Source organism: Pisolithus orientalis, assembly GCF_024613125.1.
Source record: "Pisolithus orientalis strain OTSU chromosome Unknown F5J12scaffold_2, whole genome shotgun sequence".
Taxonomy (NCBI): domain Eukaryota; kingdom Fungi; phylum Basidiomycota; class Agaricomycetes; order Boletales; family Pisolithaceae; genus Pisolithus; species Pisolithus orientalis.
In genome coordinates this window covers 1,856,307-1,880,963 of record NW_026260783.1, presented here as the reverse complement: position 1 = coordinate 1,880,963, position 24,657 = coordinate 1,856,307, and the positions used below count along the sequence as shown (strand labels likewise).

The following is a 24,657-nucleotide window of genomic DNA, read 5'->3' as shown; positions in this document are numbered from 1 at the left end:
GCTGGCACTCCACCGAGGCTTTCTTCAGGTTGACTGCCAGCATCATGCTCAACATCTACCTTTTGGTGTCGTGCATTTGCGTGCTGGTGGCCTCCATACTTTATACATTCTATTGGAACCGATTCTTTGCAGCGCTCATTGGGCTATTCTTGAGAATACGGTGTTGGGACAAGCAAGGTTCTAGCATATGGGTGCAGATTGGCGAGTAGTGGATTCGCCGTAGAACACCTGGCGTGCTGGCTGACGTACCTGCGTCAGGATCCATTCACTTCTCACTCTTGGCTGGGAGAATCCTTCTCAAGGACTTCCGCTACCATTCAAGCAACCAGACCATCAGTGTTGTGAAGGCTCAAATTACTTGGAGGTACTGGCTACGTGCCACCGCAACAGAGGACGACTTGGACCAAGAGCATGTCGGAGGAGAGGATTGTAAGCTTTGGCCGCGTTACTTTCCGCGGTATACCTGTTTGACACTCGTGTGTCTAAGTTAACCAGCCGCGTACTTTGCCTCCATGTCGTGTCAAGATCTCCGTTCACGGTTTTGAATGGTTCCTGTACAACAAAACTGCAGCATATGACCATATCATCTCGCAGATGCAAGCAGGTACATCTTCAAATTCGGAGTTATCTGAACCTCGACGCCTTTTTTCTCGATCATCTGCTTTGGAAGGTATGCCGCTCCACTTTGTCAACTTACAGGCTTTAGTAACGCAAGGATTGTGGGAAGGCTTATATCCTCCCGCTGTCTTTTCTAACATAAAGGCTCCGCCGATTATCTACGCTGCTCTGAACTGGGTTAAACGCCAGATGCCCTACGTTGATCCGAAGGCTTTGCTACCAGTGTCCATCGAGGCCTTCAAGTTCTCCATAACCTGCGGCAATCCCTCTACTCCGAGTCTAATGATCGCAGAATGTCACAGGACTAACGGTACCTTTGGGATCGTGCCGGTGTGTGTTTTCATATTCCATGCACAGGTCATACTAACTTCCACTAGGCTAGATCAAAATGTGACCTCTATAAACAGTTATTGAATCTGAGATTCCAGAGTGCTGTCATCCGTCTCGTTGAGAACCCTGACTATCAGGGAGCCATGCCTGACATAGGACATTACATCCGTGTACGAACAGAGTCTTCTAGGTATGGCGCCATTCATGGATCCAGAGTTCGATCTGAGATTCATTATAGCTATGCTGACCGCATCCCACTCCTATATTTATCTCACGAGGTGTTCGCAAGGGTCTGGAGGGCACTGAAATTGTACCCATGGTTCCGTCACTCTCCCCACGTTGGTACTGGCTACAATCACCAGCATTCTGTTCCAAGAAAGTACCCGTGGAAGGGTTTCGACGAATGTGCATTTGTTGGGGCTGAAATTAATAAACTCGAGTATGCCATCGAGCGACGCATCGTGGAAGCTCCCACACTGGAACTATCGTACTATGTTGATGTCGTTGGCGAGGTACCCGCCGAGGTGACTGGTGCTGGAGGCATAGGTCTTGAGTCTTACGACATTGGTAACGGCGACTTACCCCCTCAATGGGGTATCGACTTGGTTATCCACAACGGAGTAATCCGGTATGGTCCATGGGCGGATCGGCAACGGTAATCATCTCAACTCTACAGCTTCGAAGTACTCAATTCTATATAACCTCGCAGCGTTCACCTCCAACGCACATTCTTTCCTTCAAATTATCATAATCTAGAAGTCTCGCAGCGCCTCAAGCCTGGAGACAAGAGAATTTGGACAGCAATGAAAGTTTTCATCGAGCTTCGAGGAGAAACATCGCTAACTGTGCCTTTCCGGGAGGGCTCCAAGGATTGGCAGTGGGATGGTCAGGCCCAAGGCCCGAAACACAACAAACGAGAACCCGCCTTTCTCCATCTTACTGCCGGGGACAGTTCGTCCATCAGTTATACTATTCCAATGGTTATCGGCCCCGAAGGTTATGAGTCACGACTGGAGGTTCACTTGGATACGGTGCAGCTTAATTCAAGCTTGAACGAGAGCCGCATAATTTTTGCAGAATCATGTCGGGTAAGGATTGAAACACTCGATTTATCTTGGTATCTAATCGAGGGCTAGGTGCATGCAGCACTTCCAGCACCGATTCAATGGAACGCAGAACGCAAGTGGTCTTTCACAGTTTTGTTACGACAGCCTGTCATCTCTCCTCTGCGGGATCACATCAATATGGTTGTGGATTTGTTACGGGATTGGACAACTGCGCCGCCGACAGGGTGGTACCAATTCATACCGACGGTTTATGTCTTCGAGGTGGACCTGTTTCACTTCGACCTCAACTTGTACGCAAATGACCAGAATATCGTCGATAAGCCACTTGTCAAGGATGACAACAGTGAGTCTGCTGGCCTCTCTTGTGTTATGTATCTCATTCTCGTTCAGCAATCTTCACTCTCCGAGCCCCACGATTGCAGCAGTGTAGTGACAATCCCTTCGAATACATATCGCCCAGAAAGATCGACAATTCCACTTTCCGTTGACGTACCGAATTTAGCTGTCTCGATGTCGTTGCCAAAGTGGAACACCCAATCTCTTTATAACCTGGGTAAGGAGCAACAGGTGCTCCATGCGCGTACTTTTCGCCTGGTGGCCTCATATAACAGCTGGAGCGAGGTGCGCTCTGACCATGTCGATCAAATTAAGCTTGATATTTTCGTGGGTTGCGTCCGAATCTACCTATGCCTCTTACTCATCGTATGCAGCTGACAGGTGTCTCGTTTAAAGCACTGGGATGGGTGGTCAGGTATACTTTGGTGTTGCGCGACAATTACTTTGGATCTTTCACTCATTTTTCGACGCTCGTTGAGTACTTGGATAAGCATAGGAAAGGTGAAGTCGGAGACCCTATCGAGAAGAAATACAGGCCCGGACAAGTGCGTACAGTTATCTCAGATCTATTGATGTAATATTGACGTCGCGCAGTCGAACCCTCTTCAAGTCATTATCTCTCTTATGCTGCACAATGGGACCCTGTTACTCCCCGCAGCTCTCCCGGGATACGAGAAGTACGGTGATACTGCGATAACTACTGATGACGCCGGTGCTTCCCTATTGCTGGGATTTTCCGAGCTTCAACTCGACTTCAGGTTGCATGACTACTTCATGGGTACGTATGTGGCTTTGGACAATGAACTGCTCCGATGTAACTCCGTGGCAGACATGTCTCTAAACGTTGGGGAAATAAAAGGTTGCGTCCTAGAAGTCTTTCCGGAGGATGCATTCTTCCGTCACGAGTGTCCTTCCCCCGATAAAACATTGATCATTGATGGTGAGTTTTCATACAGTGGATGAGTCCCGACGTTGGACGGCTATAGGGATCGATATTACGACGCATAGGCTGTTTGGGCCGCCACCACGAACACGCACCTATGTGTGCGTCTGGGAAATTAGTTTTGGTAGTGTAAGGGCACTGCTGTCAGTGCTCGAAAGTCGCATAGCTCTGGCGGTGCTGGACGTCTTCCGAATCAACTTTGTCGACTCGCCGAATGCTCCCGCCGGCGAATTTGGCTTGCCAACTGATCCTGATTGTGCGTGGGGCATTCACGTTAGTGCGTTCGGATTGTTAACACGTAGACAGTGACGTTCGTCAAGTTATCCGTGAAGACTCTCAACCTTACCTTACTTGCAGGCTCTGCGGCCGTCGATGTGTATTTGCCCCATGGGCTTAGCGTCCATTCCAATGACCTGCAGGGACAATTATGCGGCAAATTGATCATTCTGAGGCTCCCTCTTGCTAACCTCAAGGCACTTATTACTTCTGACTCATCTCGTACATCATGGTCAGAAGCTGCATTTCTGGAGTTTAACAGCTATCTTGAGATCTATTCTTCAAACCCCAACGGCCATGCGCAGAGTGATTTTATACAATCGCAGGATGCACTCACCCGAAGAGCCCATAATCTTCTCTGTCAGGTCAAGGAAGTGCGCGAGCATTTCCGCAATTATCGTACCGTAGCGGGTTATAGGCGGCCTCTATTGTCTCCTATCGACCATTTGAAGGATCTTTATCTTCCTCAACTTAGCCTTCCCTCGTTCTGTACGCCAACCTCTACTCTCCAAGACCACGAGCAGGTGGGTTCTAGCCATTTCATTCGGTGGTCTCGCCTGTGCCACCTATCCGAATCCGAGGATGAGAAAATTTCGGAAGCGGGTCGTGATGCCCGAGTAGCGTAAGTGGTCAAGCATTGCGAGTTATCTTGGGAGGGCAATTCTTATTTCGTAGGAGAAACCGAATCCTACGACCTGCGGTAGCGCAGAGTGACGACGCGGAGTCGACTATCTCTGATGAAGAGTCGGACAATGAAGACATGTCAGACGCTACTTCGTCGGGGAGCGATTGGCTGGATGTAGATGGTGAGGAAGACCATAAGTATGAGAAGCCAACTCACTCTTGAACAGCACAGCGGCGGTCGAAGGAACCTCTCATGGGCTATCATCGTTTTACGAGGCGCTATGATGGAAGTGGTCTGAATAACTTTTCTGCTCGCGATGGTTCACCTTTTGCCTTGGTATATGTGAGTACAGAAGTCCCTTCGGTGGAAAAGGGCTAACCATGGTGCAGAATCCACCTACTAGTATTGAGAAACCGAAAAATTCCTCGGGCAAAGTGCTTCACTGTACTTTAATTCCGCCCACCGCTGCAAGCACTATTTCAGCAATTCGCATGGAATCTACTCACGGATTTGAGATATTGATTACTCCACTTATTGTTATCTTTGTGTCCACCATCAGAGATGAAGTCAAACACCATGTAAGACTTTTCTACACTGTGAATGCCTATTTACTCAGTTCTCGACAGAATCTCAGTGACGAGCTACTGTTGGACACCTTCATGTGTCAACATCTGGGGAACTTCACCGAGTCAGGCATACCATCGGATTCTGTGTTACCCTCGTTCGACGTAAACCTGCACTCCTTGCATGTTCAGCTCGTAGAACAAGTTCATTGCAAAGCGAACTTGGATCAGCCGTCTTCGAGTGTTGTCACCGACAACGGCTGTGTTGACCTCACTGCATATTGTTCCCTAACCGGACTGCTCTTCAAGTGCGCTCCCCAGAATCGATCTGCCGATTTTCAACTGGATTGCCAGGCGCTCTATGCTGGCCTTAGCAGTCCGTCTGGTGTGCCAAGTGCTTCCCATCCAGAGTACTCTCTGTCGTCGGACAGCATTCAAGCAAACTATATAAGCGGAAGATTAGTCATTTGCAGCGAAAAACTGATGACGCAGATTGGCCCGTCGGATCCGGAGCACGTAGTCGCTCTACTGCTTGCCACGAAGGTAAATTTTGAGCGGCTAGCAGCGACTTATGAAGACTGGCAATTGGCTCTATCGAGTTGCTTCCCCACACTTGTTCGCCAAGTTCTCTCACGAGCTAAAGAACGTACTGTCGTTGATCCGCTCTCCGTCATGCAACCATCTTTCTTGGTCCAACGAGGACTTCCCGATGCGTTACGGAGAGATCCACACTTCAAATTTCTTTTCCATATGCGTTCTGTGTTGCGGCTATGCGGACCTCTCTTGCCGGCGAACAAGGAAGTCTCAGGCGAGATGGACGATCAAGACCTGCTCAGGACTTGTCTTTTGAATATCATGGTAGACGTTGACGATTTGACCCATTCCTCCTTGGGGCAGATGATGTACCCAATGGAGAAAACGACCACTCCACAGATGGCATTGGCCATGACTTCAGCCTCATGCAGGATTGGTTCCCTGCGCTTCACCGTGCTGTCGAATACGCCCACGTCACAGAGTTATCTGGCTACAACAACACTGTATCTGGAATATCGGTCCGATTCGCAGGCAGCCGCGCACTTACTTCTCCAGGACCCGTCTACCAGCCTTCTTACCAGCCAGAGTTGCATCGTGGCTACCGCCGCTAATATTTCTCTGGTAGTTTCTCCCCGTTTGATCGACTTTGCTCAGCGAATCGTTCGAGTGCGAAAACATTATGATATGGGCTTCAATCGTGGTTCCTCAGCAAGCCTCGTGCCGTCTCATGTCATCGTTTTAGTCCAGGTTGGTAATTTGGATGCACGAGCAGCAGCGGAGAATATCATTTTCGAACTAGGGGGGTCTTCATTGGATCTATGTTCTTCAGCCCTCACACGCTCAGACGCTGGAATAGACTCGACGAATCACATCTGCACTTTCGGAAGTCTCCATGTCTGGGCTCAGTCGAGGGAGGGCGATACCAATGTCCTCGCACCCGAACGCGGTTCCCTTGCATCGTTGACTTTCGTCAAGGGCAGCTTCAATGTGATCCAACGGAGCGATCGCACATCAAATACCTTGCGCCTTGTCTTCTCGCTGGACGACATTATCCTCAGCGTCCCCCGTAGCGCCATTCGGCTATATCGCTTCATCGAAGAGTGGAAGGCCGACTTCCTACCCGCATTTGGGATTGCAGCTGAAAGCCTGATATCCGAAATCAAGGGCAACCAAACCTCTTTAGATTTGCCAGCTTCGCACGCAGAAAAGCATCAGGACCCCAACGTCTTGTTTAACGGCACTATTGGTGCCTGTAATGTGACCCTACAAATCATGAGAGGGACCTGGCTATCCTGGACCGTACGAAACAGCATAGCGTTCGTCGCATCTGTACCGTATGCCACAACGAAGAGGCAGAGAACATTTGGCCTTCAAGCGCAGTCCCAAACCCTGGCTGTATCTTACAAATCACGTAGCATGGATGATGGCACAGAGGCTCCCCGCGTTAAAGTTGTCTTGCCTGCTCTAGCGTTGACTGGTCATCAGGGAAAGGATAATGTGGATTTGCTAGCTGCCCTGGAGTTCGCTAACGTGAAGCTGAAACCTTCACATTGGGATTCCTTGCTCGTTGTTCAGCAGAAGTTTGGACGAGATTTCACAGATTTGATGGACTTGATTGAGGAGACCCGCCGAACACGACCAATGGACCCCGAGATCGCAAGGCCGGAATCGAAACCTAGTAGATACAACGTTCAAGTCAACCTGAAAGGGTTCAGAATTGGCCTGGAAGGTCCCGCATCCACATTTTACTTGGAGTGCGAGAATGTGGTTGGAGGTATCACCAAAAGAGGTGGCTACGCTGCGTGGAAGATTGCCCTCCGGGACATAGCACTATCTCTAGCCCCTGGCAGCGGAGAAGCAAAACCAGAGCATGCCTTCGATCGCAACCATAAATCGGCTTTTATTATCATTGATGTTTCCGTCGCGGCCGAAGGCAATCGCCTAGATGTGTCCATTCCAAAGATCCAGGCTGTCATGCAACCGAGTTCAATAAGCGAACTTGGGGATTTCATTGATCACCACCGGGTATTTAGACCTTTTCCTCGAATTTATTCCATGTACTAACACATTTCTAGGCTGAGCTTTTCATCAGAAGAAGTCAGAGGACAGCAGAATTGGAAGCTTTCAAGGAGAAAACTCGGACCATTCTCAAGACCTTCGAAGTTCAGCGCCGGAAACCGGATCTCGAACAGGGCACCTCGTGGTTGAGCAAACACAGTATCACCGTAAACATTGAGAGGATTGGTGTCGCATTTCCACTGTCCTTTGATCAGAGCTTGGAGTTGCCAATGTCGGCTAATTGTGACTGCTCTGCTGTCCGCGCCTTCTTATTCTCCGTGCGTCGGATCAAGTTCCATACTCAGAGGGGCGAAGTAGGTCAGATGACTACGAAGGAATTATCTCTCCAATTTGTAAACCGGTAATTACAGTTCCTTATCCCTCCCGTGCATAGCGCTGAAAAACGTATTCAAGGTTTAGGCAATGGATCCCGGTGGACTTCATTGCTGAGAGCTACCCCACCCAGAATCGCCTGTGCTATCCCGAAATGAAGATTCAGCTACGCTCCAATACCTCACGCTTTAAACGGCATATCTGGATCGCTGGGAATGTCAGTGGATTCGTTTTGGATCTTGATTCGTCCATCGCAAACTACGTATTCTCCTTGGTTGACGTATATCGCCACGGACGGGAGAGGATGGAACGCTTGGCCAGCACGGGGATGGCTCCTCGGGCATCAGAGTCGTTCAGCACGAGTCCCCCGACCGAAAGTTATTCCAATGCGCTCCCGGCACTAAACATGTTTACAGCGCTTGTATTCGACAGCGGGCAAATTCGCATACGTAGTCCATCCCAGCGGCCTTACCCAGTGTTTGGCAGTCATCACGACGACGATAATTACCCCTCAACGAGGGAGATAGAGGTGGTCAAGCTGCCAGTTTTGTCGGCATGGATCGAGTATCGAGCGTTGGCTGATGTCCCGGGCACATCCGGGTCTGTGCCAGCGCCTATGCTGATCTTCAAAAGCAAGATTCACTCGAGCCAAAACACACTCCATCCCGACTTATTACCATTTGTCACTGAGATAACCGATCAAGTCCAAGCCCGGATACGGAAGAGCTCCAGTCTGCAGGACACGCGAGCATCCTTTACTTCGGAATACAGAGACTCGTCTCGTGGATCTATGCCTTTTGCACCTCCGGGGGATTTTTCTCCTACATCTAGCTTGCAGATAAACTTTTCACTGCGCATTGACAAATCGACCTTGCAACTCACGTGCCAGCCGGACGTAAACGTCATTGCGGCTCTCAGGTGGGAAAGTGGCGGTTTTATTGTGAACGTTTCCCCGGGAGCCCATAGGTTGACCTTTACTGGATCTGTGGATGGTCTAACAGTGGGGCTTAAGCATGGCTTTCTTAGCGATGATTGTGTCAACCTCGCAGCCCGCAATCTCGCCTTCTCCTTAACCTTTACCAAGGTCGAGGATGGCGAAGGGAATCCGGAGGGTTCGATATCTGTCCTTGTCAACACGGACATCGCTGGAGGTGTACGCTTTTCGCGTCTGCAAGATATTCTATGCTTCAAAGCAGTTTGGCTGGACCGCATTCCTTTGATCTCGGAACAAAGCTCCAATACAGGAGAACCGTACGCTGCTCCGCCGTCGACTCAGCCTCTCAGTCCAGCTGGAACACAGGACGTCACCACAACTGTTGTGCTTTCGATTCGCAGGACAGAAGTTACTGTCGACCTCGGGCAATCAATCAGTTTCATTACTCTCGATCTTAAAGAAGCCCTTGTTCGCACGCGTTTTTCCGAGAGCTGCTCTGAGGTGTCTCTCTCTGTGGCAGATGTTGCCATTCTAGCTAGAGGGAATGTTTCTGGTCACATTGTTGTCCCTAATTGCATCTTCCACACGGTCCGCAGGAGCGAGGACTCCCTGACGCGGGAGTCACGTGAGTCACGTACGGCGCGGCTGCTGGAACTTACGATGACGAGTGGCGCCCTCAACGCGGAACTCGACTCGGAGCAACAGCGTTTGTTGGTATACAGGTCAGTTTTCACTGATGGCGTGGCATTTTTCCATTGACAATGGGTCTAGAGCGGACCCAATCCAAGTGGATATTCGCGACGATTGGAGTCGTCTCACCTCTGAGCTGGGAAACGGAGATCGACGTCTTCTTTTGGCGTTCACCGTTCAGGGGAAAGAGATCACTGCGTTGGCAACAATCACAAGCCTCCCTAAATTGATGCTCTATGCAAACAGGTTCAAAGCCAGCATCGCATCTCAAAGACTAGCAGCAAGCCGAGAATCAGAAGCATTTCGCGCCACGCAGAGCCCCAAACCCAGTAACCCTCTGACAGAAGTTGCCTCTGCTTTCTTCCAGTCTGCGAGAAACCGGCTCAAGGAAGCTGAAGTAGAATTGTCCTACGTCATCCGCCAGCAAATGAGTTTCCGCCTTGAAACTTTGAGGCTCATTTGCTTCCCACGAGCAATGGCAGACGTAGAACTTGCATCATTTATCGGGCGGGACGTGCAAGCCAGCTTGCATCGGGCAGTCGTGGACGGACGACCGTCCCGCAGGGAAATACACTTGTCGTTCACAAGACTTAACATCTCCAAATTTAGTCAGCTTCAGCCGTTCCTGCCACCTTCAGTTGCCGTTTCCAGTGATAGATCATGGGTAGATCTGCTCTTCAAGAATCCCACGGAAGCGAATATCGTTGGCTTGCCATCTATGAGAATGCTCATGATAACTGAGGAACCCGGTGGAGAACTATCGAAACGCCTTCTGTACGACTTCTACAGTACGTTCCAGGGACGAGCCGACAGAAAACCTGAGGACATCTACATAACTTTGAATGTCGCGCTGTACTCGTGGCTAACTGGGCTGCGGAAGAATCTTTCACGGGAGATGGCTCAGCTGCAAACCCAAACAGGTGCAGCTGCGAGCACATCGGGGGTACGAAAGAAAGGGCATTGGAGTATACCCGAAGCACATTCTCTCGATACAGCACAATCGGACGGGGATACGATTACGTCTCATTCAATTCAACCTTCTAAGCTTCAATTGCCCAGCTCAGAGTCTTCTCTCCCCACCAAGCAAGTTCCACAGTCTCAGGAGGCGAATGTCAGCACCTCATCTCCCCTTACAATGGCTATCGTCTACGAGCCGCGCGAGAGGAGGATTCAAAAGTTGACTCTACGGCAGCTGGGAGAGGCAACTCCGGACGTGATGCATCCTTTCTTCATGAAGAAATCTGGCTTCAGTCTAGAAGATTCTCTACCACAGTACGTTCACGAGTATGCAACGACACCATTGGAGAAGATTATGGAAGGGCTATTGAACCTCTACAGCAAGCAGTTACCGACTGAGCGGATGGAGAGGGAGCGAAAGCTAGTCTAAGAACCCAGGGACTTGTTTGTGGCTACCGAAAGCAGACAGTTCATTCATACACACCACATTGAAGTATTATTATTTACGTTCAGGTACTTGCACTCGGATACTATACTCTTTTACTATCGTAGGATATGCGCACCTGAGATAATGACTTGCCTGCCTCAGATATTGTTGGGGGTGCAAGATCCGTAGAAGAAATAATAGGCTATTTGAAGAGCGTGGGGTGGGAGGAAATGGCGTTCCACGGTATCTGCAGTAAGTTGAAATAGGACATGGTGTCATCTACCTCCCAACCCCTGCTCTACCCGCCCCTACATTAAAGACGCTTAAAAGTGCAAAGCATCCATAAAGCAATGCTACGGGGTAGGCAACCAGTAAACGTTGGTCAGACATGCGCAACACAGCGACGAAGATTCCTGATGCAGCGTATGTGCACCATATAATTGAAAGAATGGAAAGCATGTAGCCGAGGACACCGCTGCGGGGTCGGTGATTAGAACTTCTTGAATTAAATCGAGAAGCGGAACGCACTCCAATGTTACCACAACACTAACAGCACCCACCCCAACCATGGGGAGCAGACAGTATCCCAGCACAGACACAACACGGTAAACATCAATGCCCTTGTCAGACATGAGATTGAGGAGTGTGTATATTGAAATAGACCCGAGCAACCCAAAGCCATAGATGTACCCGAATTGGGGCTTCCCAGACTACTCATATGTGAGGATCATCAGAGGAACCCATAGTGACCGAGGCTTACCAATAGTAGGAGCATACCGAAGCAGAAGAAAAAGAGAAGAGGGCCAGCGAGGTCTGCATCATCCATTATACGTTCATCTACATGCTGCAGAGGGTTCAGCACGGTCATTGATTTTGCTTGTATATGGGAGAAGTTGATGCCAAGCTCTGCAACATCCAAAATATGAACGCGGTGGGAATCCTTGTCTGGATTGCTTCGCACCTTCCAGCAGTGGTGGTTCCCCTTCAAATCCTCCGGTACCAAATGCAGTCCACCATCCACCTGGCTGTTGAATACTGCCTCCATAAGACGGAGTGACGCCTCCGGTGCTCACAGCGCCTTCCAAACTCGACCGGGAGCTGGGATAAAACTGGCTTTGATATGACTCTGCCGCGTAAAACTGTAGCGGCACGTTAGTTTGTGAAGTCGACGCGACGCCATATTGGTTTGCAGTGTCCTGCCACATCGTCGTTTCGTGCGGAAGACGGCTGCGGTGTACGTGTCAGACCTTATTCGGCATTCTCCGAAGTCCTCCTCTCCGTTTACAATGGTAAGTCATATCGCGAACTCAAGGAACGCATGTTGTTAACACCGTTTTTTACTCCCTCAGCCGCAAGTAAGTCTGATAGGACATCTGAACGTGCACCCAAGTATCTAAGGGAATTGTTTCCAGAATGAATATATCGAGGAACATATCAAACGGCATGGTAGACGGTTGGATTACTATGAGCGAAAGTGCGTGGCCCTGATGCAGCACACAGCGATTAATCGCTAAAGGGCATTGTACAGGCGGAAAAAGGAAGCTCGTGCGGTTCACAAATCCTCTGCAATTGCCCAAAAGACCTTTGGCTTGAAGGCGAAACTCCTTCACGCTAAGCGTCACCGAGAAAAAGTCCAGCTCAAGAAGACTCTCAAAGTCCACGACGAGCGCAATGTGAAGCAAGCCGATTCATCCTCCGTACCGGATGGTGCCCTGCCTGCATACCTTCTTGATCGTGAGGGACAAAAGGATGCAAAGGCCCTGTCATCTGCGATCAAGCAGAAGCGGAAAGACAAGGCTGCAAAATACTCTGTGCCGTTGCCGAAAGTGCGGGGTATTGCGGAAGATGAGATGTTCAAAGTAGTGAAGACGGGGACGAAGAAGAGTAAATCGTGGAAGCGCATGGTGACGAAGGCTACATTTGTCGGTGAAGGGTTCACACGTAAACCGGTGAAAATGGAACGGTTCATTCGACCAATGGCGCTGCGATACAAGAAAGCGAATGTGACGCATCGTACGTGATGTGCAATGTGGACCCTGTACTCCGTGTTTGACTGACTCTTTGTAGCTGATCTGAAAGCGACCTTCCAGTTGCAAATATTGGGTGTCAAGAAAAATCCCCAATCACCGATGTACACCCAGTTGGGTGTCCTAACTAAAGGGACTGTGATAGAGGTGAACGTATCTGAGTTGGGGATGGTTACTACGGGTGGCAAGGTGGTTTTTGGGAAGTATGCTCAAATTACCAACAATCCAGAGAATGACGGTTGCGTGAACGCAGTACTTCGTGAGTTGTCTATCCCTTATGCATCTTCTCGGACTCCGCTAACGACTCACCTCAGTCGTATGAGTGTTGTTTCTCTGCCCTCTCGTCTATCTTTCGTCCATCGCAATACATTGTGTAGTGTAGTTTTCTCTTCTGGTAGACTCCTTAGGGTAGCTCAAAGCATTACGGACACATGCTTGTGTGTGACTACTAGCAGATTACACAGTTAAATGAAGTGGAACTGGGGTCTCCGGAGAATTCCGAAGGCGGTGACTAGAGTGGAGCCTCGGCCAGCCAATAGGAATCGTTGCATGAGCAAGATGTTGATGTGGATCGCGTAGATCTTCATCATCTACACCAAAGGCGCCAGCTCGGAGGAGGCCCAGTTTGGCCTCCATGTCTTCAGAAACGAATGGCGAACTTGTTGCGCCTATCTCCATCAACAGGGATTCAAACAACCCTCCAAAACCACCAGTATGGGCTCTAGAATCTGCAAATCCTGGAGTACCCTTACCTCTCCATGCAAAGTGCGGTCGGCATGGCCGCCAAGGCGACATATGTTGCAAGGACCTCAAGGATGACGACGACCGCACATTAGTCGATCCGGACATCGTCCGTGACGTGTAGGTTATCATGCTGTTGGACCACTATCTCTTCTCAGTATTTTTATTAGCGTGATCGGTCTGTCTGATGGTCTCACCGTCCCCTTTGCCCTCACGGCCGGTCTTTCGTCCCTTGGAGAATCCAGACTTGTAGTTCTTGGCGGTATAGCAGAGCTTATCGCGGGTGCTATCTCCATGGGCGTCGGTGGCTTCCTGGCATCGCAAGCCGAAAGAGATCACTACGGGTTCTTAAAACGGCACATTTCCTGTCGGGTGCAACGTAGTTGCGATGGTGAAATGGAGAGAGAAGTTTACGCGATACTAGGACCGGTTGGCGTCGACGTGCCCACTGCACAGGCGGTCACTAAAAGTTTGCAAGCGGCCGAATGCGAAGGGACCGAAGGTCCAGCAGACGAAGAACGACAACAACTCAGGTGGAAAGATGATGTCGGGCTCACTGCGTTCTTACTCAAATTTGGTGAAGGACTCAGTATGTGGTGACTTCCCACCCGTCTCCGATATATTTGACCAGCTGTTTTAACAGAGGAAGTACCAACCAGAAGACTTTACCTCTCTGCTATGACAATTGGGCTCGGTTACCTGGTCGGCGGCATTGTCCCCCTGATCCCGTACTTCTTCATCAGCCGCGCCCACGTTGCTCTGCTTTACTCCTGCATTCTCACTGGAGTTGTCCTACTTGTCTTCGGCGCTATTAAGGCCCGGGTTACTGGTGCCGGTAATGACGTAGCAGGATACATATGGGGTGCAGTCAGCACCTTAATGGTGGGTGGGGCCGCAGCGGCTGCTGCATATGGAATGGTCGCCCTCTTTGAACGGGATCCATAATGTCAAGTTGGGTTCGGCTCAGCGAAATTGACCCCACCACACTCGTGGGACACCACATGTACAACCGGATCTACGGCCTGAATCATTTGGTTGAGCGAAAGGGAGGCTGTGGAAGCTGCAAAATGTCGAAAGCTGTCAGACGTTGGCACAGTGGTTAAGGACACCTTTGTTTACTTGTGTTTGTTATATTGTCTTTACTGCACTATCCATGTCGGCGACGAACTCGCCCGCGCCCAACTCACATTCAGCATCTCCAGCGCCAGGCCAAACCGTGCGTCATGCGGTCACCCCGCTTGATCATCAGCGCGTTCAACTTGAGCGGCTTCTCAAGGATCCGAGCAAACCAGCTTACATTCCACCTCCACCGAAGGAGAAAACCATTCGTGCGGCGAGGGAAATGATGAAGAACGTGCAAGGATCGAGCGCAGGAGCCGGAAGCGGCGAATTTCATGTATATAAGGCTAGTCGTAGACGAGAGTACGAACGGCTGAAACTAATGGAGGAAGCTACAAGAAAGGTGTGATCATGTGCATGTCATAACGCTCAACCTTTTCTGACACACGATGCTGTATGTAGGAGACTGAAGAAGCCGAGTTCGAAAAGAAGAGGAAAGAGGCAGAGGCGCTTGCTGAAGCTAAGACTGCTAAGAATCGTGCTAGAAGACAGAAGAAGAAAGAACGAATGAAGGCTAAGTCGGCCGAAAAGAACACTGACGGTGACGATCACGGCGGAATGGACGATACCGCGGAAGCACCTGTCAAAAAGCGTCGGATTGTCAATGGGACAGAATTAGTATTCAGGAAACCGGGGGAAGAGAGTGACGAGGATGAGGAGCTTGCGAACGCTGAGCAACAAGTTGTTGAAGCAGTCTTCGCGAATCTCGAAGCAGCGTCAGAGGCACGCTTGATATCATCAGAACAGAAAATTATAATTCACGAAGATGATTGACATTCCTACATTCGTTTGATCGTCTTGTACTATATCATGGGCACCGTGAAGGTTTCTCCACTATGACGTGTATTAATTAGTCTCATTAGCTACGCGTCTCGACGCGGGTGTCGTGACTCGTCCACCAACATGCCATCACCACGTCCCCTTGTCCAAGAAACCAATGAAGCACGCTCAGGGTATGAGAGTGACGTCTCCAGCAAGACGTCGCTGGACAGCGATGCTCTAGACGATGAACCCACTTGCAAAGGAGGAGGAAAGAAGCGTCCACGCGGAGCCACCTCTAAGTCGACCAAAGCGGTGCCCAAAGGGATTGCATCAACGTCTTCGCGCGGAAAACGTAAAGGAGGTCACAGTTCTCCAGCGAAAAAGAAGCGCAAAGCGCAGGCAGAAGACGAAGCCGAAGCCGAAGACGTCACGGACATTGATCTCAAAGATGGTCAAGAGGTCGTAGGCAAAGTTGTCCAAGCTCCTCAAACGGGGTGGGGTGAGTGCCCTGCAAGTCCGTTAGATATTTTGTCGCTGATATTTGATTCTTGGAGGCCCCAAAGGTCAAATTTCGCAGCACACTCTCGACTTCCTGGCTCAATTGCGAAACCCGAGTTGCAACGAACGCGGGTGGTGAGAGTCCTACCAGTTTCTCTGGTTTAGTAAGTTTTAACCCCTGAGTCAGGTTCAAACTCCATGGTATATATCCTGCTTCCGGGTCTTCGAGCGCATCTCATCTCTAGCAGAACCCGTATACAGGCGATGTGAAAAGGAATTCAAGGAATTCATTGAAGCCTTCAGCGAAATGCTTGTCAGCGTCGACCCGCAAATTCCTCCTCTGCCACCGAAAGACGTAATTCATAGAATCTACCGTGACGTGAGGCTTCAAATGCCACAACGTATACACGCTCACACTATGACGCAGATACGCTTCAGCAACGACAAGACTCCGTACAAGACGGGACTGTCCGCAAGCTTCTCAAGAAGTGGGAGGAAGGGGATCTTTGCGTTCTGTTAGTCCTAGCCCTGGTTACCTACTCACTACTGACTGTCATCCATACAGACCATATGTAAGTCTTTCCATGTTGGTTGTTTCCGGTACTCCGCTAGAGTCTAACGGATCCTAAAATCAGATCGAGTAGGTTATTCTCGGGCACCTTCTACATTAAGAGTATGCTAACAATTGTTAAGTCAAGCCGGGAGACGAAAGCATAATTGCGGCCGGGGCGTGGTGTCCCGGGAAAGATGAACTGTCAACCATCAGGTTTGTCACATTGATAGCCCTGCGAAATACCCACAGTCCCTTCCCCGGACATTAGGAATCACATACTGCACTCACCGGCTCGGCTTCGTGAGATACTTTCTAACTCGGAATTCGTTGCGAACTTCGGGGAGCCACGGCCTCATCCGGACGGAAAGCGCCAAAGTGTGTTTGGCCACGAGGATGAATTAAAAACAGCTCCAAAAGGTGTGAGCAAACACCATAAGTGAGGGCAGGTTCACTGTGTATGGTTGAAATTCACTCGTGCAATGACAGGGATATCGATCTCTTAAAGTGCCGATCACTAGCGGTCTCGCGGACGTAAGTTCTGTCACATCGATTGCATATAATATGTATGAATTACTGTTGCCAGCTTCACGGACGAACAAGTTTTGAGCTCAGACTTCATTGAACAGCTCAAGAGCGTCGTGCGAGCACTCCGGCCGTTCGTCCACTGGTAAGTCGGACACTTAACTTGGCGGAATGTTTATGATGTCATTAACTGTTTCTGTTTGTGGTCCAGTTTGAACGATATGATCACACTCCCTGTGGATGACGGATCCGATGGCAACGGAGATCAAAATGATTGAGATCATGTTCTACTATTTAACTGTCCGGTGCATGCATCGAACGTTGGCTATTGGCGTAGTGATAAGGGCGAAGAAATTTGAGCGTCTTGATTGCCAGTCTTATACGAATGTCATATTATTTATGGTTTGATCTAATCTGAGCGTTTTGCCGAGATCATCATGTCCCGGCGCTGGCCCTCTTTAATAAGCTACACTATCTTTCTTCAGGTGTAGTATCAAGAGCCAAATGCCTGACGATTCGCAAGCAGACCCAGTCAGCAGCGAGGTTTCTGCTGAAGACATTGAAGAAATCAACACGCTGACTGAACTGGGCACCACGTTGATCCAAGCTGTACTAGAAAAGGAACCCCTCACAAATATCCAGGATCTTATCGACGCAGGCGCTCCTTTGTGGTTCCAGGACAATGAAGGTATCTCACCTTTGCATGCCGCAGCGTATGTTGGGAGCGAGCAGCTGGTAAAGATGTTCCTGGCCGAAGGCGCAGTCTGGAATGCAGGCAAGTCGGACATTGGTCTGATTCTGGTGTATGGAATTCACTCGCGGGGCTGCCACCAGTGGACGACCTTGGAAACACGGCGGGTGATATTGCCCTATCCATGAATAATGAGGAGTGTTACAAGCTTATCCGCGATGCGGGCATCCGCGCAGGTACATGGGCTGTCTACGTATGATCGCCGTGTTAATGACCGAACTTGTGTCAGAGCTATTGCTTGCAGTGTTGTCCTCGCGCTCATCACTTGTGCAATCTGCGTCGACGCTCGTGATCGACAGTGAGGACAATACTGCAGCCGGATCAAACGACAAGTTTCTTGCCTCGCGTTTACAATATACCACTGATGCAAATGGCCAAGAAATTTGTCTTCTCAAGTTCAAGGATGACACGGAGATCGGTGTCATGATGGGTTGGGAGCGGGAGATCAGTCAGTGATTGCATTGTATCTGAGCGCATGAACCAAGCTGAACATGGTAGCGCTCAGTGTGCAAGACTGTGGACGAGTTATGTTCCAACCACCCGAGGTTGAAGGAGGGGCTTCGCATCCTTAACGTGGGATTTGGCCTTGGAATTGTCAGTACAGACGGTTCCGCATCATACCCGTCCCTCATATTGCACTAACCCGCGAGCAGATCGACACATTACTACAAGAACTATCCGAACCTCCTTCCCTGCATGTCATAATAGAAGCCCACCCAGATGTACTGGCGCACATGCGAGAGCGAGGGTGGCATGACAAGCCAGGGGTCAAAGTTATGGCAGGCAAGTGGCAAAACGTCATTCAAAGCAAAGAATTCCGCGATCTCGGAAAATTTGATGTTGTCTATAACGATACTTTCGCGGAAGGTTACCAGGGTGAGAGGTGCTGGATGGCATGCATTTCAAAGTTGACTACATACCTCAGGGCAGAACTTCACAAGTTTTTCAAGCTATTGCCCGACCTGATGGCAGGTTCTGAGGGGCGATATAGTTTCTTTAATGGCCTCGGAGCAACCAGTAAGTCTGTACGCAACTTGCGCGGTGCTATTGATTGACTCTCTACTTTAGACGCTCTTTTTTATGATGTTTATTCACGGGTGTCGGAGTGCCATTTGTCCGACATCGGAGCAGAAGTTCGTTGGAGCTCTGTCCAAGTCGACAGCGGGGAAGATCAGGAACGATGGGGAAGAACAAGGGAATATTTCACTCAGCCTGTATACCGGCTGCCCATCGCTCAGTTGAAGCAGAAGAGAACATGAAACCGTTTGCTCTCATCTCCATAGAAATACCTAGTCGTGATGGCTCACCGCAGTACTGCACGTCGACCTGAATTCTGTTGGTTGATTTCCAGGGTTTCTTCCAGTGCCTCTGGCTTGGGATAGCGCCTCAGTAGTTTGCTAAATTAGCTGATATACTCAATCATCACTAGTCACTGCCGGCACGATGGCTTGATGTTCCTTGAGGTTTCGTGGCAGCGTTGTACATGTGGTGTTAGAAGGTTTCGTATCTCCCTGGGACGATGATGTAATGTGACGAAGTTGCAACGATAACAGAGTAGTACGACAAGGTGTATTAGGAGATGACGATCTATAGTCTCTACGTTTTCGATAGGTACGTCGTCTGAGATTTCCGCTCCTACTGGATTCATCATCTCTGCGCACAGACATTGTGCCTGCGTATATTATCATGACTGGCACCGTACCAAGCAGACGAGGCCGGCCATGGAGGGAGGGCTTTTGAAGGCCGTGTCTCGTGCTGTTGCTCCACGACAGGTTGATAGCGGCACCACTGCTGCTCCTTCGACATTTAGTAGTCCAAGGAATACTCTCGTATCCACCACTGGTGCTGTCGTTGCTATCGGCGAAGACCCTTCAACTGGCACAGCACCGCCAACAGCAACCGTTAGACCCGGGCTCAACACACTCACGTTCGACGAAGAGGCGAAGCTTGTTTATGGTGTCATACTTTCACTACGGAATATGATCAAAAAACTTTCTGGGAGGTGTGTGCTGCTCGTTGTTCTTAATGCCAGGGGGGTCTAAGTCATGTTGTTTTTTAAAATACACAATGTAGAGATGAACACTTCACGAGTTTTCGCACGTCGACATACAAATTACATCTCTACGAGACGCTGTCGGGGTACAAATTTATTATGTTGAGTGATCCGTCCACCGACGGCCTGCGGTTCGTCTTGCGGCAGATCTACAGCGGGCCGTTCGTGGACTACGTCGCTCGAAACCCTCTTGTTCCAATGGACTCGAGGGAACAGGGCATCGATAATGAGTATTTCCGAGCCAGCGTGGATCGCATGGTTCGCGGTTTATCTGTCTTTGCCTAATGCAAAATCCCACCACAAACCAAAGTGCCTCACTTGTCCGTGGATAGATCCGGATGTCTAAATGCTCGATGGTATAGCTACATTACAGCATTATCAGGAAAATTAGCCCCTATGTCCCTCACATTACCCTCTGCTCGATACCTCCGATTATGCAGTAGGTAGAGGCGCCACAGCATCCTGTTGCTCCAGCTGTTTCCTCAGTACGTTCATCAATGACATCTTCATCTCCTTTTCTTGCGTGTTCTCCCCCTTGTCACCATCGCCGTCCTCACCCTCACCAGCCACAGCTTCGTCCAGTGCCAGCTTGGTTTCGCCTAAACGTAACATGTCCTCCTCGATCGTACCCCGCGTGATCAATTTTACTACCTCGACATCACGCTTTTGGCCAATGCGGTAGGCACGATCCTGAGCCTGCCGGTCATTGTGGGGATTAAAGTCTTGGTCAAACCTGCGGGATGTCAACGATCAAAACTGGAAATGAAAACAATGACCATGACACACATGATGACCACGCTCGCAGCTGTAAGATTAATCCCCATTCCCCCAGCCTTGGTCGACAAGAGAAACACAGGTATCGATTCATCCTCAGTGAATTCGTCAACTAGTGATTGTCGGACGTCTACCGCGGTTGATCCTGTCAATATCAGATATTTGGTATTTTTGAGCTTCAGGATAGCTTGAAGGATATCCAAGATTTGAGTGAACTAGCTACGGGTTTCAGAATAGATGATGCGACGTGTGGCACAAGTAACTGACCTGAGAAAATATCAGAACCTTGCGTTTTTGAGCAGTATATGCCTCTAGCAGCTTCAGCAACACCATAACCTTGCCAGAGTTGAGGTAGCATGTCTCGTCTTGAAGGAACTTGCGAGTGGACTGATCGGGTGTCAGTGCAGAGGTTCTCACTTCGATACAAACAGTTCTATACCTTGTAACCTTGGCAGAAGAATTGCAACTCGGCATCTGTCATGACCTCCATGTCTTCCTTGACATACTCGAATACGGCACCTCGTTTTTTAAAGTCAGGTTCCTTGAGCAAGATTTTCGTCATTGAAGTTAAAATTTGGTCCGTGAAGAGCTTTCTAAAGAGCATGGGGTGCGAAGCCGCCTTCCGCAGATCCATGAGCACATTGGAACTGTTCTCGGCATATTTGTCCTTCGGGCGAGTTCCTTTGGGTTTCTTCGCAGGCTTCCCGGCTAAGTTCGGTGTTGAAGCACCTGAGGTGCTCGGTGTTTTGGACTCTACCTCCAAAATGGTCTTCCTGGAACGCTGCAGCGCGTCTTCGTAAATAGATCGTTGGAGATCCGTCATCTCACACCACTCTACTCGTTCCACTTTCAGAGGGAGGTCGTGAAGTACCTGGTCTTTTCGTCGTCGCAGGACAAAGGGTGTCATCATCTTCTTTGCTCTCGATACGCGCTCTTGTGATAGTAAGGTGACCTTGGCATCACCTTTGGTCTTGAATATGGCTCGCAGGGAGTCCATGGCGTCGCCAAGCAGATTGGGTAAGATGAAGTTAAGAAGAGACTAATAAGAGGTCAAGGGTTGTTTACCGAAGAGATGTCAGGTATTCTACCTACCACAAGTTCCTGTAAGTTATTCTGCAGTGGGGTGCCGGTAAGGAGGAGGCGCCATCTAGCCTCGAACTTGAGCAGTGCCTGGTACCGCTGTGACTGGAAGTTCTTCAGGACGTGACCCTCATCGAAAACGATGCTCTGAGAAGACGAAGACTCAATTGACAAGGTTGGAGCTGGTGAGTGTGCAGGAACTTACGTCCCATTCCATTTTTCTGAAGAATTTGCGGTCCCGCTCATCACCTTGTGCTAGATTATACGTGGTGATGAGAACCTCCCAGCCAGTACCATTCTTGCTACGGCGGCGCTGTGTGTCAAGAAGGGTTTGTCGAAGTGCTGGACGGTCTTCTTTTCCGGCATAATACGTCTGGATGGATATAGATGGTGCAAAACGTGCAAATTCTCTACACCAGTTCTCCAGTGTAGAAGATCTGAGGCATGAGGTGAGCAAACAGCAGAACGATAACCAAGTACCAGACATACGGTACAACAATAAGGTGAGGGCCGACGTTTCCTCTCTCCTTCATATGTGCGAAAAAGCTAATCACTTGGATGGTTTTACCCAGACCTAAACGTCTCCTCGATAAACCAGCACTAACAGGAAGAAGAAATAACTACATACCCATCTCATCTGCAAGTATGCAACTGTACTCTCTCATATAGAGGAGGTATAGCCAGTTGACACCCAACAACTGGTATTCCTTTAGAGTCACTCCGTCTGGCAGCATTGCCGGCTGCGTTGCAATATATTGCTTCGATGCATTACCCTTGACCACATCCAACGAGTGTAAGCTCAATGAGCCATCCTCAACTTCACCCAGAGTAAAGTCTTCTTTGCCTTTGCCTTTCCTATCGTCATCTTCGGAACCCCACGAAGCAATAGCAGCACGCAAACTCGCTCCAATGCGTTCACACTTCTCAAGTACATTGTCCACAGCGCCATAGCCACTCAGCACCGTTTGACAATCTTCGAATATTCGAGGGCTAATGCCGGCTGGTCCTGCCTTCTTTTTGCCCTGACCAAGTTTGATGATGAGGTCATCGACGGAGCAGAATGGTCGTAATGACACAATTACCCCGGCTTGCTCTGGAGTGCAACCTGGGGTGCAAGGTGAGAACGATACGTAAGTAGGGGGATAGAGGACGCACCAGTCAACTCTTGAAGCGCATCCGATTTGGCTGTATTGAAGTAGTCGAACGCGCTCCTCTCAACAGGCAGTCGCTTCGAATAAGAGCGGCTATCAGTATCTGACTCCTCTGAATCTGACATGAGCGCAGCGTTCAAGCGTCTCCGTCGGGGAGGTTTGACCAGGGGAGTAGATGGCGACATGGGAGAGGCTACAAAGGAAGTTGAGGCTATGGGAGTGGTTGGTGTGATATCGAGGACGACTCTGTTAGCATATATCGACGATTTCTTTGCTTTCTCTTTCATAGCAGCGCGGGATGCCTTGGTGGCTTCATCCACTTCGGCCACCCGACCAGTCTCGTTGGGAACGTCAGAAACTAGCATGGATGGACTCTGTCGACGAACGGGAGGCGGAGGTTTCCATGACGGATCGTGTAACAGGTCGGTTGCCTTCTTGATATCTCCCCCAGCTTGCACCCATGCGGCTTGCACGAGCATGGGATCTCGCTCTGGATTCAATATTTTGAATTTGGTGAACGCATCCTTGCTCTGCGTCATTTCCTTCTGCGCAGTAACTTCGGAGAAACCAGGGCGCTGCCCTCGCACGATGCGCGACCTCCCTGGGGGAGGCGTACCCAACGAATGTCGAATATCCGGTAACGAGTCATCTGACGAAGCTGACTCTGCGTTTACCTTCCGTCTGTAGCTAGGCCGTTGTATATCTGGGGAGTCGGGCACGAGCACGTTGGATTGCCCAGACGTGCGCTCACCTGGCAACTGGAGGTGGTCGCCACGGTTAATCCGCTTCCTAGGAGGACCGTCGTCCGCAAACCCATCAACGTCCGATAATCTCCGGGTATCACCTGCTTGATGACGCGTAAAAGACGCGTGAGCGGGGACGGGCAGGCCGCCGTTGAGGAAGCCGCTGGAGGAAGACAGGGGATCGAGAGCGGTGGGCTGGTTTGCAAAATTCCACGAGGAATAGTGACTGAGGCCTGGCGCAGAGGACGACTCGTATGCGCTTCTCTGTTGATGTGGATAGGATGGCTGCTGGTAGTGGTTGTCTGCAGAGAGAGGGCTTGAGTTGGGAACGAGTACCGTTGCGGTGGTGGACGGTGTGGCAGGTGGGTGGTAGCGAAAGGTGGATGAAGCATCTCTCGACTGTGCTGGCAAAGAACGCATTGGGATGGTGTTGAGCTCAGGCTGAAAACTTCCAACATCAGACGGTTCCTGTCGTGTTGTTTTGCGGAACCTTAGTCCGTCTAGGGCAGCTTTCTGGTACGACGAAGATAACGGGCGCTAATGAGAAAACAGACAAAAACGTTGCAACCCATACGAAAACTGACTCTATTAGTCTCAACGTCGCCCTCTGTAGCCATGGTCGATGTCGCCAACAGGTATATAAGGGATGTGGAGTGTCGGCCCCGGTCTGAGGGTGACGAGGAGGGGGTGCAACGAGCCCAAGGTGGTCGTAGCAATAAGGACGTCGGAGAGTCAATGCAGTGTGGCACGAAAAATTTATATTTTACTTGTAGCTACTGTACATGAGGTCATGGTGGACAAAAAGGGTGTACAACAAGGGACAGAAAAGCAGACAACCTCCAACATCGGTAGCAGGTTAGGGATGAACGCACGGTTGGTCGTTTTGACAGTGCAGGAAGGTTGCTGGCGCGACAAGGCATATCCTGAAACCTTCGGCGTCATGGGTGGACAAAAAGACTGTGCAACGAGAGACCGAAAGGCAGACAACCTTTGCATTACTGGTAGCGGGAGTTGGGGTGAAAGGTCGGTGGGGTATAGAGCGCATCGCGAAACCCCCGGTATCATGGTGGGCAAAAAGGTTGTGCAACAAGGAACTGAAAAATAGACAACCTTTGCATTGGGCCGGGATGAAGGCAAGGTTTAGTAGTTTCGACAGAACGGGGGATATTGTTTGCAGTATAGAGCGTATCTG

General features: G+C 49.9%; 9 protein-coding genes across 9 annotated transcripts; 7 read left to right on the top strand and 2 right to left on the bottom strand.

The window, feature by feature from the left end:
- Nucleotides 1-59: 59 nt before the first annotated feature.
- On the top strand, nucleotides 60-10,729 carry F5J12DRAFT_946600 (uncharacterized protein; the record flags this gene model as incomplete). Its single annotated transcript, XM_051749752.1, is given in 21 exon segments — nucleotides 60-205; nucleotides 224-429; nucleotides 488-670; nucleotides 716-948; nucleotides 996-1,138; nucleotides 1,187-1,603; nucleotides 1,658-2,036; nucleotides 2,085-2,386; nucleotides 2,438-2,678; nucleotides 2,726-2,896; nucleotides 2,946-3,129; nucleotides 3,181-3,291; nucleotides 3,338-3,550; nucleotides 3,601-4,192; nucleotides 4,246-4,376; nucleotides 4,422-4,537; nucleotides 4,585-4,773; nucleotides 4,822-7,317; nucleotides 7,368-7,711; nucleotides 7,765-9,339; nucleotides 9,389-10,729. Coding segments are annotated over 21 exon segments (9,678 nt in total), but the record flags the coding sequence as incomplete, so codon positions are not given.
- A 103-nt stretch (nucleotides 10,730-10,832) lies between these two features.
- On the bottom strand, nucleotides 10,833-11,980 carry F5J12DRAFT_197946 (Yip1-domain-containing protein). The gene is made up of 4 exons (XM_051738368.1): nucleotides 11,653-11,980; nucleotides 11,452-11,597; nucleotides 11,220-11,401; nucleotides 10,833-11,166 (listed from the first exon to the last, which is right to left on the bottom strand). Exons 1-4 carry the CDS (start codon nucleotides 11,894-11,896, stop codon nucleotides 10,971-10,973), a joined length of 768 nt encoding a protein of 255 aa, XP_051605109.1. The 5' UTR covers nucleotides 11,897-11,980; the 3' UTR covers nucleotides 10,833-10,970.
- On the top strand, nucleotides 11,963-13,212 carry F5J12DRAFT_798766 (ribosomal protein S8e/ribosomal biogenesis NSA2). Its single transcript, XM_051744238.1, has 6 exons — nucleotides 11,963-11,980; nucleotides 12,022-12,024; nucleotides 12,101-12,165; nucleotides 12,220-12,704; nucleotides 12,759-12,977; nucleotides 13,033-13,212. Exons 1-6 carry the CDS (start codon nucleotides 11,978-11,980, stop codon nucleotides 13,038-13,040), a joined length of 783 nt encoding a protein of 260 aa, XP_051605108.1. The 5' UTR covers nucleotides 11,963-11,977; the 3' UTR covers nucleotides 13,041-13,212.
- A 67-nt stretch (nucleotides 13,213-13,279) lies between these two features.
- F5J12DRAFT_798763 (VIT family-domain-containing protein) lies at nucleotides 13,280-14,584 on the top strand. The gene is made up of 3 exons (XM_051744237.1): nucleotides 13,280-13,579; nucleotides 13,630-14,048; nucleotides 14,103-14,584. Exons 1-3 carry the CDS (start codon nucleotides 13,353-13,355, stop codon nucleotides 14,402-14,404), a joined length of 948 nt encoding a protein of 315 aa, XP_051605107.1. The 5' UTR covers nucleotides 13,280-13,352; the 3' UTR covers nucleotides 14,405-14,584.
- Nucleotides 14,585-15,477, top strand: F5J12DRAFT_761780 (DUF1168-domain-containing protein). The gene is made up of 2 exons (XM_051742131.1): nucleotides 14,585-14,921; nucleotides 14,981-15,477. Exons 1-2 carry the CDS (start codon nucleotides 14,613-14,615, stop codon nucleotides 15,350-15,352), a joined length of 681 nt encoding a protein of 226 aa, XP_051605106.1. The 5' UTR covers nucleotides 14,585-14,612; the 3' UTR covers nucleotides 15,353-15,477.
- On the top strand, nucleotides 15,457-17,332 carry F5J12DRAFT_761776 (uncharacterized protein). Its single transcript, XM_051742130.1, has 10 exons — nucleotides 15,457-15,839; nucleotides 15,895-15,973; nucleotides 16,026-16,039; nucleotides 16,087-16,217; nucleotides 16,266-16,353; nucleotides 16,532-16,604; nucleotides 16,660-16,827; nucleotides 16,878-16,922; nucleotides 16,975-17,058; nucleotides 17,125-17,332. Exons 1-10 carry the CDS (start codon nucleotides 15,482-15,484, stop codon nucleotides 17,189-17,191), a joined length of 1,107 nt encoding a protein of 368 aa, XP_051605105.1. The 5' UTR covers nucleotides 15,457-15,481; the 3' UTR covers nucleotides 17,192-17,332.
- A 34-nt stretch (nucleotides 17,333-17,366) lies between these two features.
- F5J12DRAFT_798743 (uncharacterized protein) lies at nucleotides 17,367-19,186 on the top strand. Its single transcript, XM_051744236.1, has 7 exons — nucleotides 17,367-17,688; nucleotides 17,748-17,840; nucleotides 17,894-18,112; nucleotides 18,170-18,258; nucleotides 18,318-18,540; nucleotides 18,595-18,681; nucleotides 18,733-19,186. The coding sequence occupies exons 1-7, from the start codon at nucleotides 17,418-17,420 to the stop codon at nucleotides 18,921-18,923; spliced, it is 1,173 nt and encodes a 390-aa protein (XP_051605104.1). The 5' UTR covers nucleotides 17,367-17,417; the 3' UTR covers nucleotides 18,924-19,186.
- Nucleotides 19,187-19,243: 57 nt separating this feature from the next.
- On the top strand, nucleotides 19,244-20,002 carry F5J12DRAFT_713171 (snare-like protein; the record flags this gene model as incomplete). The annotated part of the gene is made up of 3 exons (XM_051740813.1): nucleotides 19,244-19,275; nucleotides 19,328-19,666; nucleotides 19,738-20,002. 3 exons carry the CDS (start codon nucleotides 19,244-19,246, stop codon nucleotides 20,000-20,002), a joined length of 636 nt encoding a protein of 211 aa, XP_051605103.1.
- A 73-nt stretch (nucleotides 20,003-20,075) lies between these two features.
- On the bottom strand, nucleotides 20,076-24,186 carry F5J12DRAFT_197809 (SNF2 family N-terminal domain-containing protein). Its single transcript, XM_051738367.1, has 10 exons — nucleotides 24,050-24,186; nucleotides 22,727-23,978; nucleotides 22,200-22,676; nucleotides 22,061-22,145; nucleotides 21,777-22,008; nucleotides 21,584-21,718; nucleotides 20,931-21,530; nucleotides 20,759-20,878; nucleotides 20,504-20,706; nucleotides 20,076-20,450 (listed from the first exon to the last, which is right to left on the bottom strand). Exons 1-10 carry the CDS (start codon nucleotides 24,080-24,082, stop codon nucleotides 20,150-20,152), a joined length of 3,438 nt encoding a protein of 1,145 aa, XP_051605102.1. The 5' UTR covers nucleotides 24,083-24,186; the 3' UTR covers nucleotides 20,076-20,149.
- Between the last annotated feature and the right edge of the window lie 471 nt (nucleotides 24,187-24,657).

Coding starts and splice junctions, on each gene's coding strand:
- F5J12DRAFT_197946 (XM_051738368.1), bottom strand. CDS start 11,896: ATGTGGCAGGACACTGCAAACCAATATGGCGTCGCGTCGACTTCACAA. Junction 11,402..11,451: donor TCGGTATGCTCCTACTATTG/GTAAGCCTCGGT, acceptor ACATATGAGTAG/TCTGGGAAGCCCCAATTCGG. Junction 11,167..11,219: donor AGTGTTGTGGTAACATTGGA/GTGCGTTCCGCT, acceptor CCGACCCCGCAG/CGGTGTCCTCGGCTACATGC.
- F5J12DRAFT_798766 (XM_051744238.1), top strand. Junction 12,166..12,219: donor TTGGATTACTATGAGCGAAA/GTGCGTGGCCCT, acceptor GGCATTGTACAG/GCGGAAAAAGGAAGCTCGTG. Junction 12,705..12,758: donor GAAAGCGAATGTGACGCATC/GTACGTGATGTG, acceptor GACTCTTTGTAG/CTGATCTGAAAGCGACCTTC.
- F5J12DRAFT_798763 (XM_051744237.1), top strand. CDS start 13,353: ATGTCTTCAGAAACGAATGGCGAACTTGTTGCGCCTATCTCCATCAAC. Junction 13,580..13,629: donor CCGGACATCGTCCGTGACGT/GTAGGTTATCAT, acceptor TATTTTTATTAG/CGTGATCGGTCTGTCTGATG. Junction 14,049..14,102: donor CAAATTTGGTGAAGGACTCA/GTATGTGGTGAC, acceptor CTGTTTTAACAG/AGGAAGTACCAACCAGAAGA.
- F5J12DRAFT_761780 (XM_051742131.1), top strand. CDS start 14,613: ATGTCGGCGACGAACTCGCCCGCGCCCAACTCACATTCAGCATCTCCA. Junction 14,922..14,980: donor TGGAGGAAGCTACAAGAAAG/GTGTGATCATGT, acceptor TGCTGTATGTAG/GAGACTGAAGAAGCCGAGTT.
- F5J12DRAFT_761776 (XM_051742130.1), top strand. CDS start 15,482: ATGCCATCACCACGTCCCCTTGTCCAAGAAACCAATGAAGCACGCTCA. Junction 16,354..16,531: donor GAAGGGGATCTTTGCGTTCT/GTTAGTCCTAGC, acceptor ACAATTGTTAAG/TCAAGCCGGGAGACGAAAGC. Junction 16,605..16,659: donor GATGAACTGTCAACCATCAG/GTTTGTCACATT, acceptor CCCGGACATTAG/GAATCACATACTGCACTCAC.
- F5J12DRAFT_798743 (XM_051744236.1), top strand. CDS start 17,418: ATGCCTGACGATTCGCAAGCAGACCCAGTCAGCAGCGAGGTTTCTGCT. Junction 18,259..18,317: donor TGGGATTTGGCCTTGGAATT/GTCAGTACAGAC, acceptor ACCCGCGAGCAG/ATCGACACATTACTACAAGA. Junction 18,682..18,732: donor TAATGGCCTCGGAGCAACCA/GTAAGTCTGTAC, acceptor TCTCTACTTTAG/ACGCTCTTTTTTATGATGTT.
- F5J12DRAFT_197809 (XM_051738367.1), bottom strand. CDS start 24,082: ATGGCTACAGAGGGCGACGTTGAGACTAATAGA. Junction 23,979..24,049: donor GCGACGTTGAGACTAATAGA/GTCAGTTTTCGT, acceptor TCGTCGTACCAG/AAAGCTGCCCTAGACGGACT. Junction 22,677..22,726: donor TGCGCTTCAAGAGTTGACTG/GTGCGTCCTCTA, acceptor CTTGCACCCCAG/GTTGCACTCCAGAGCAAGCC.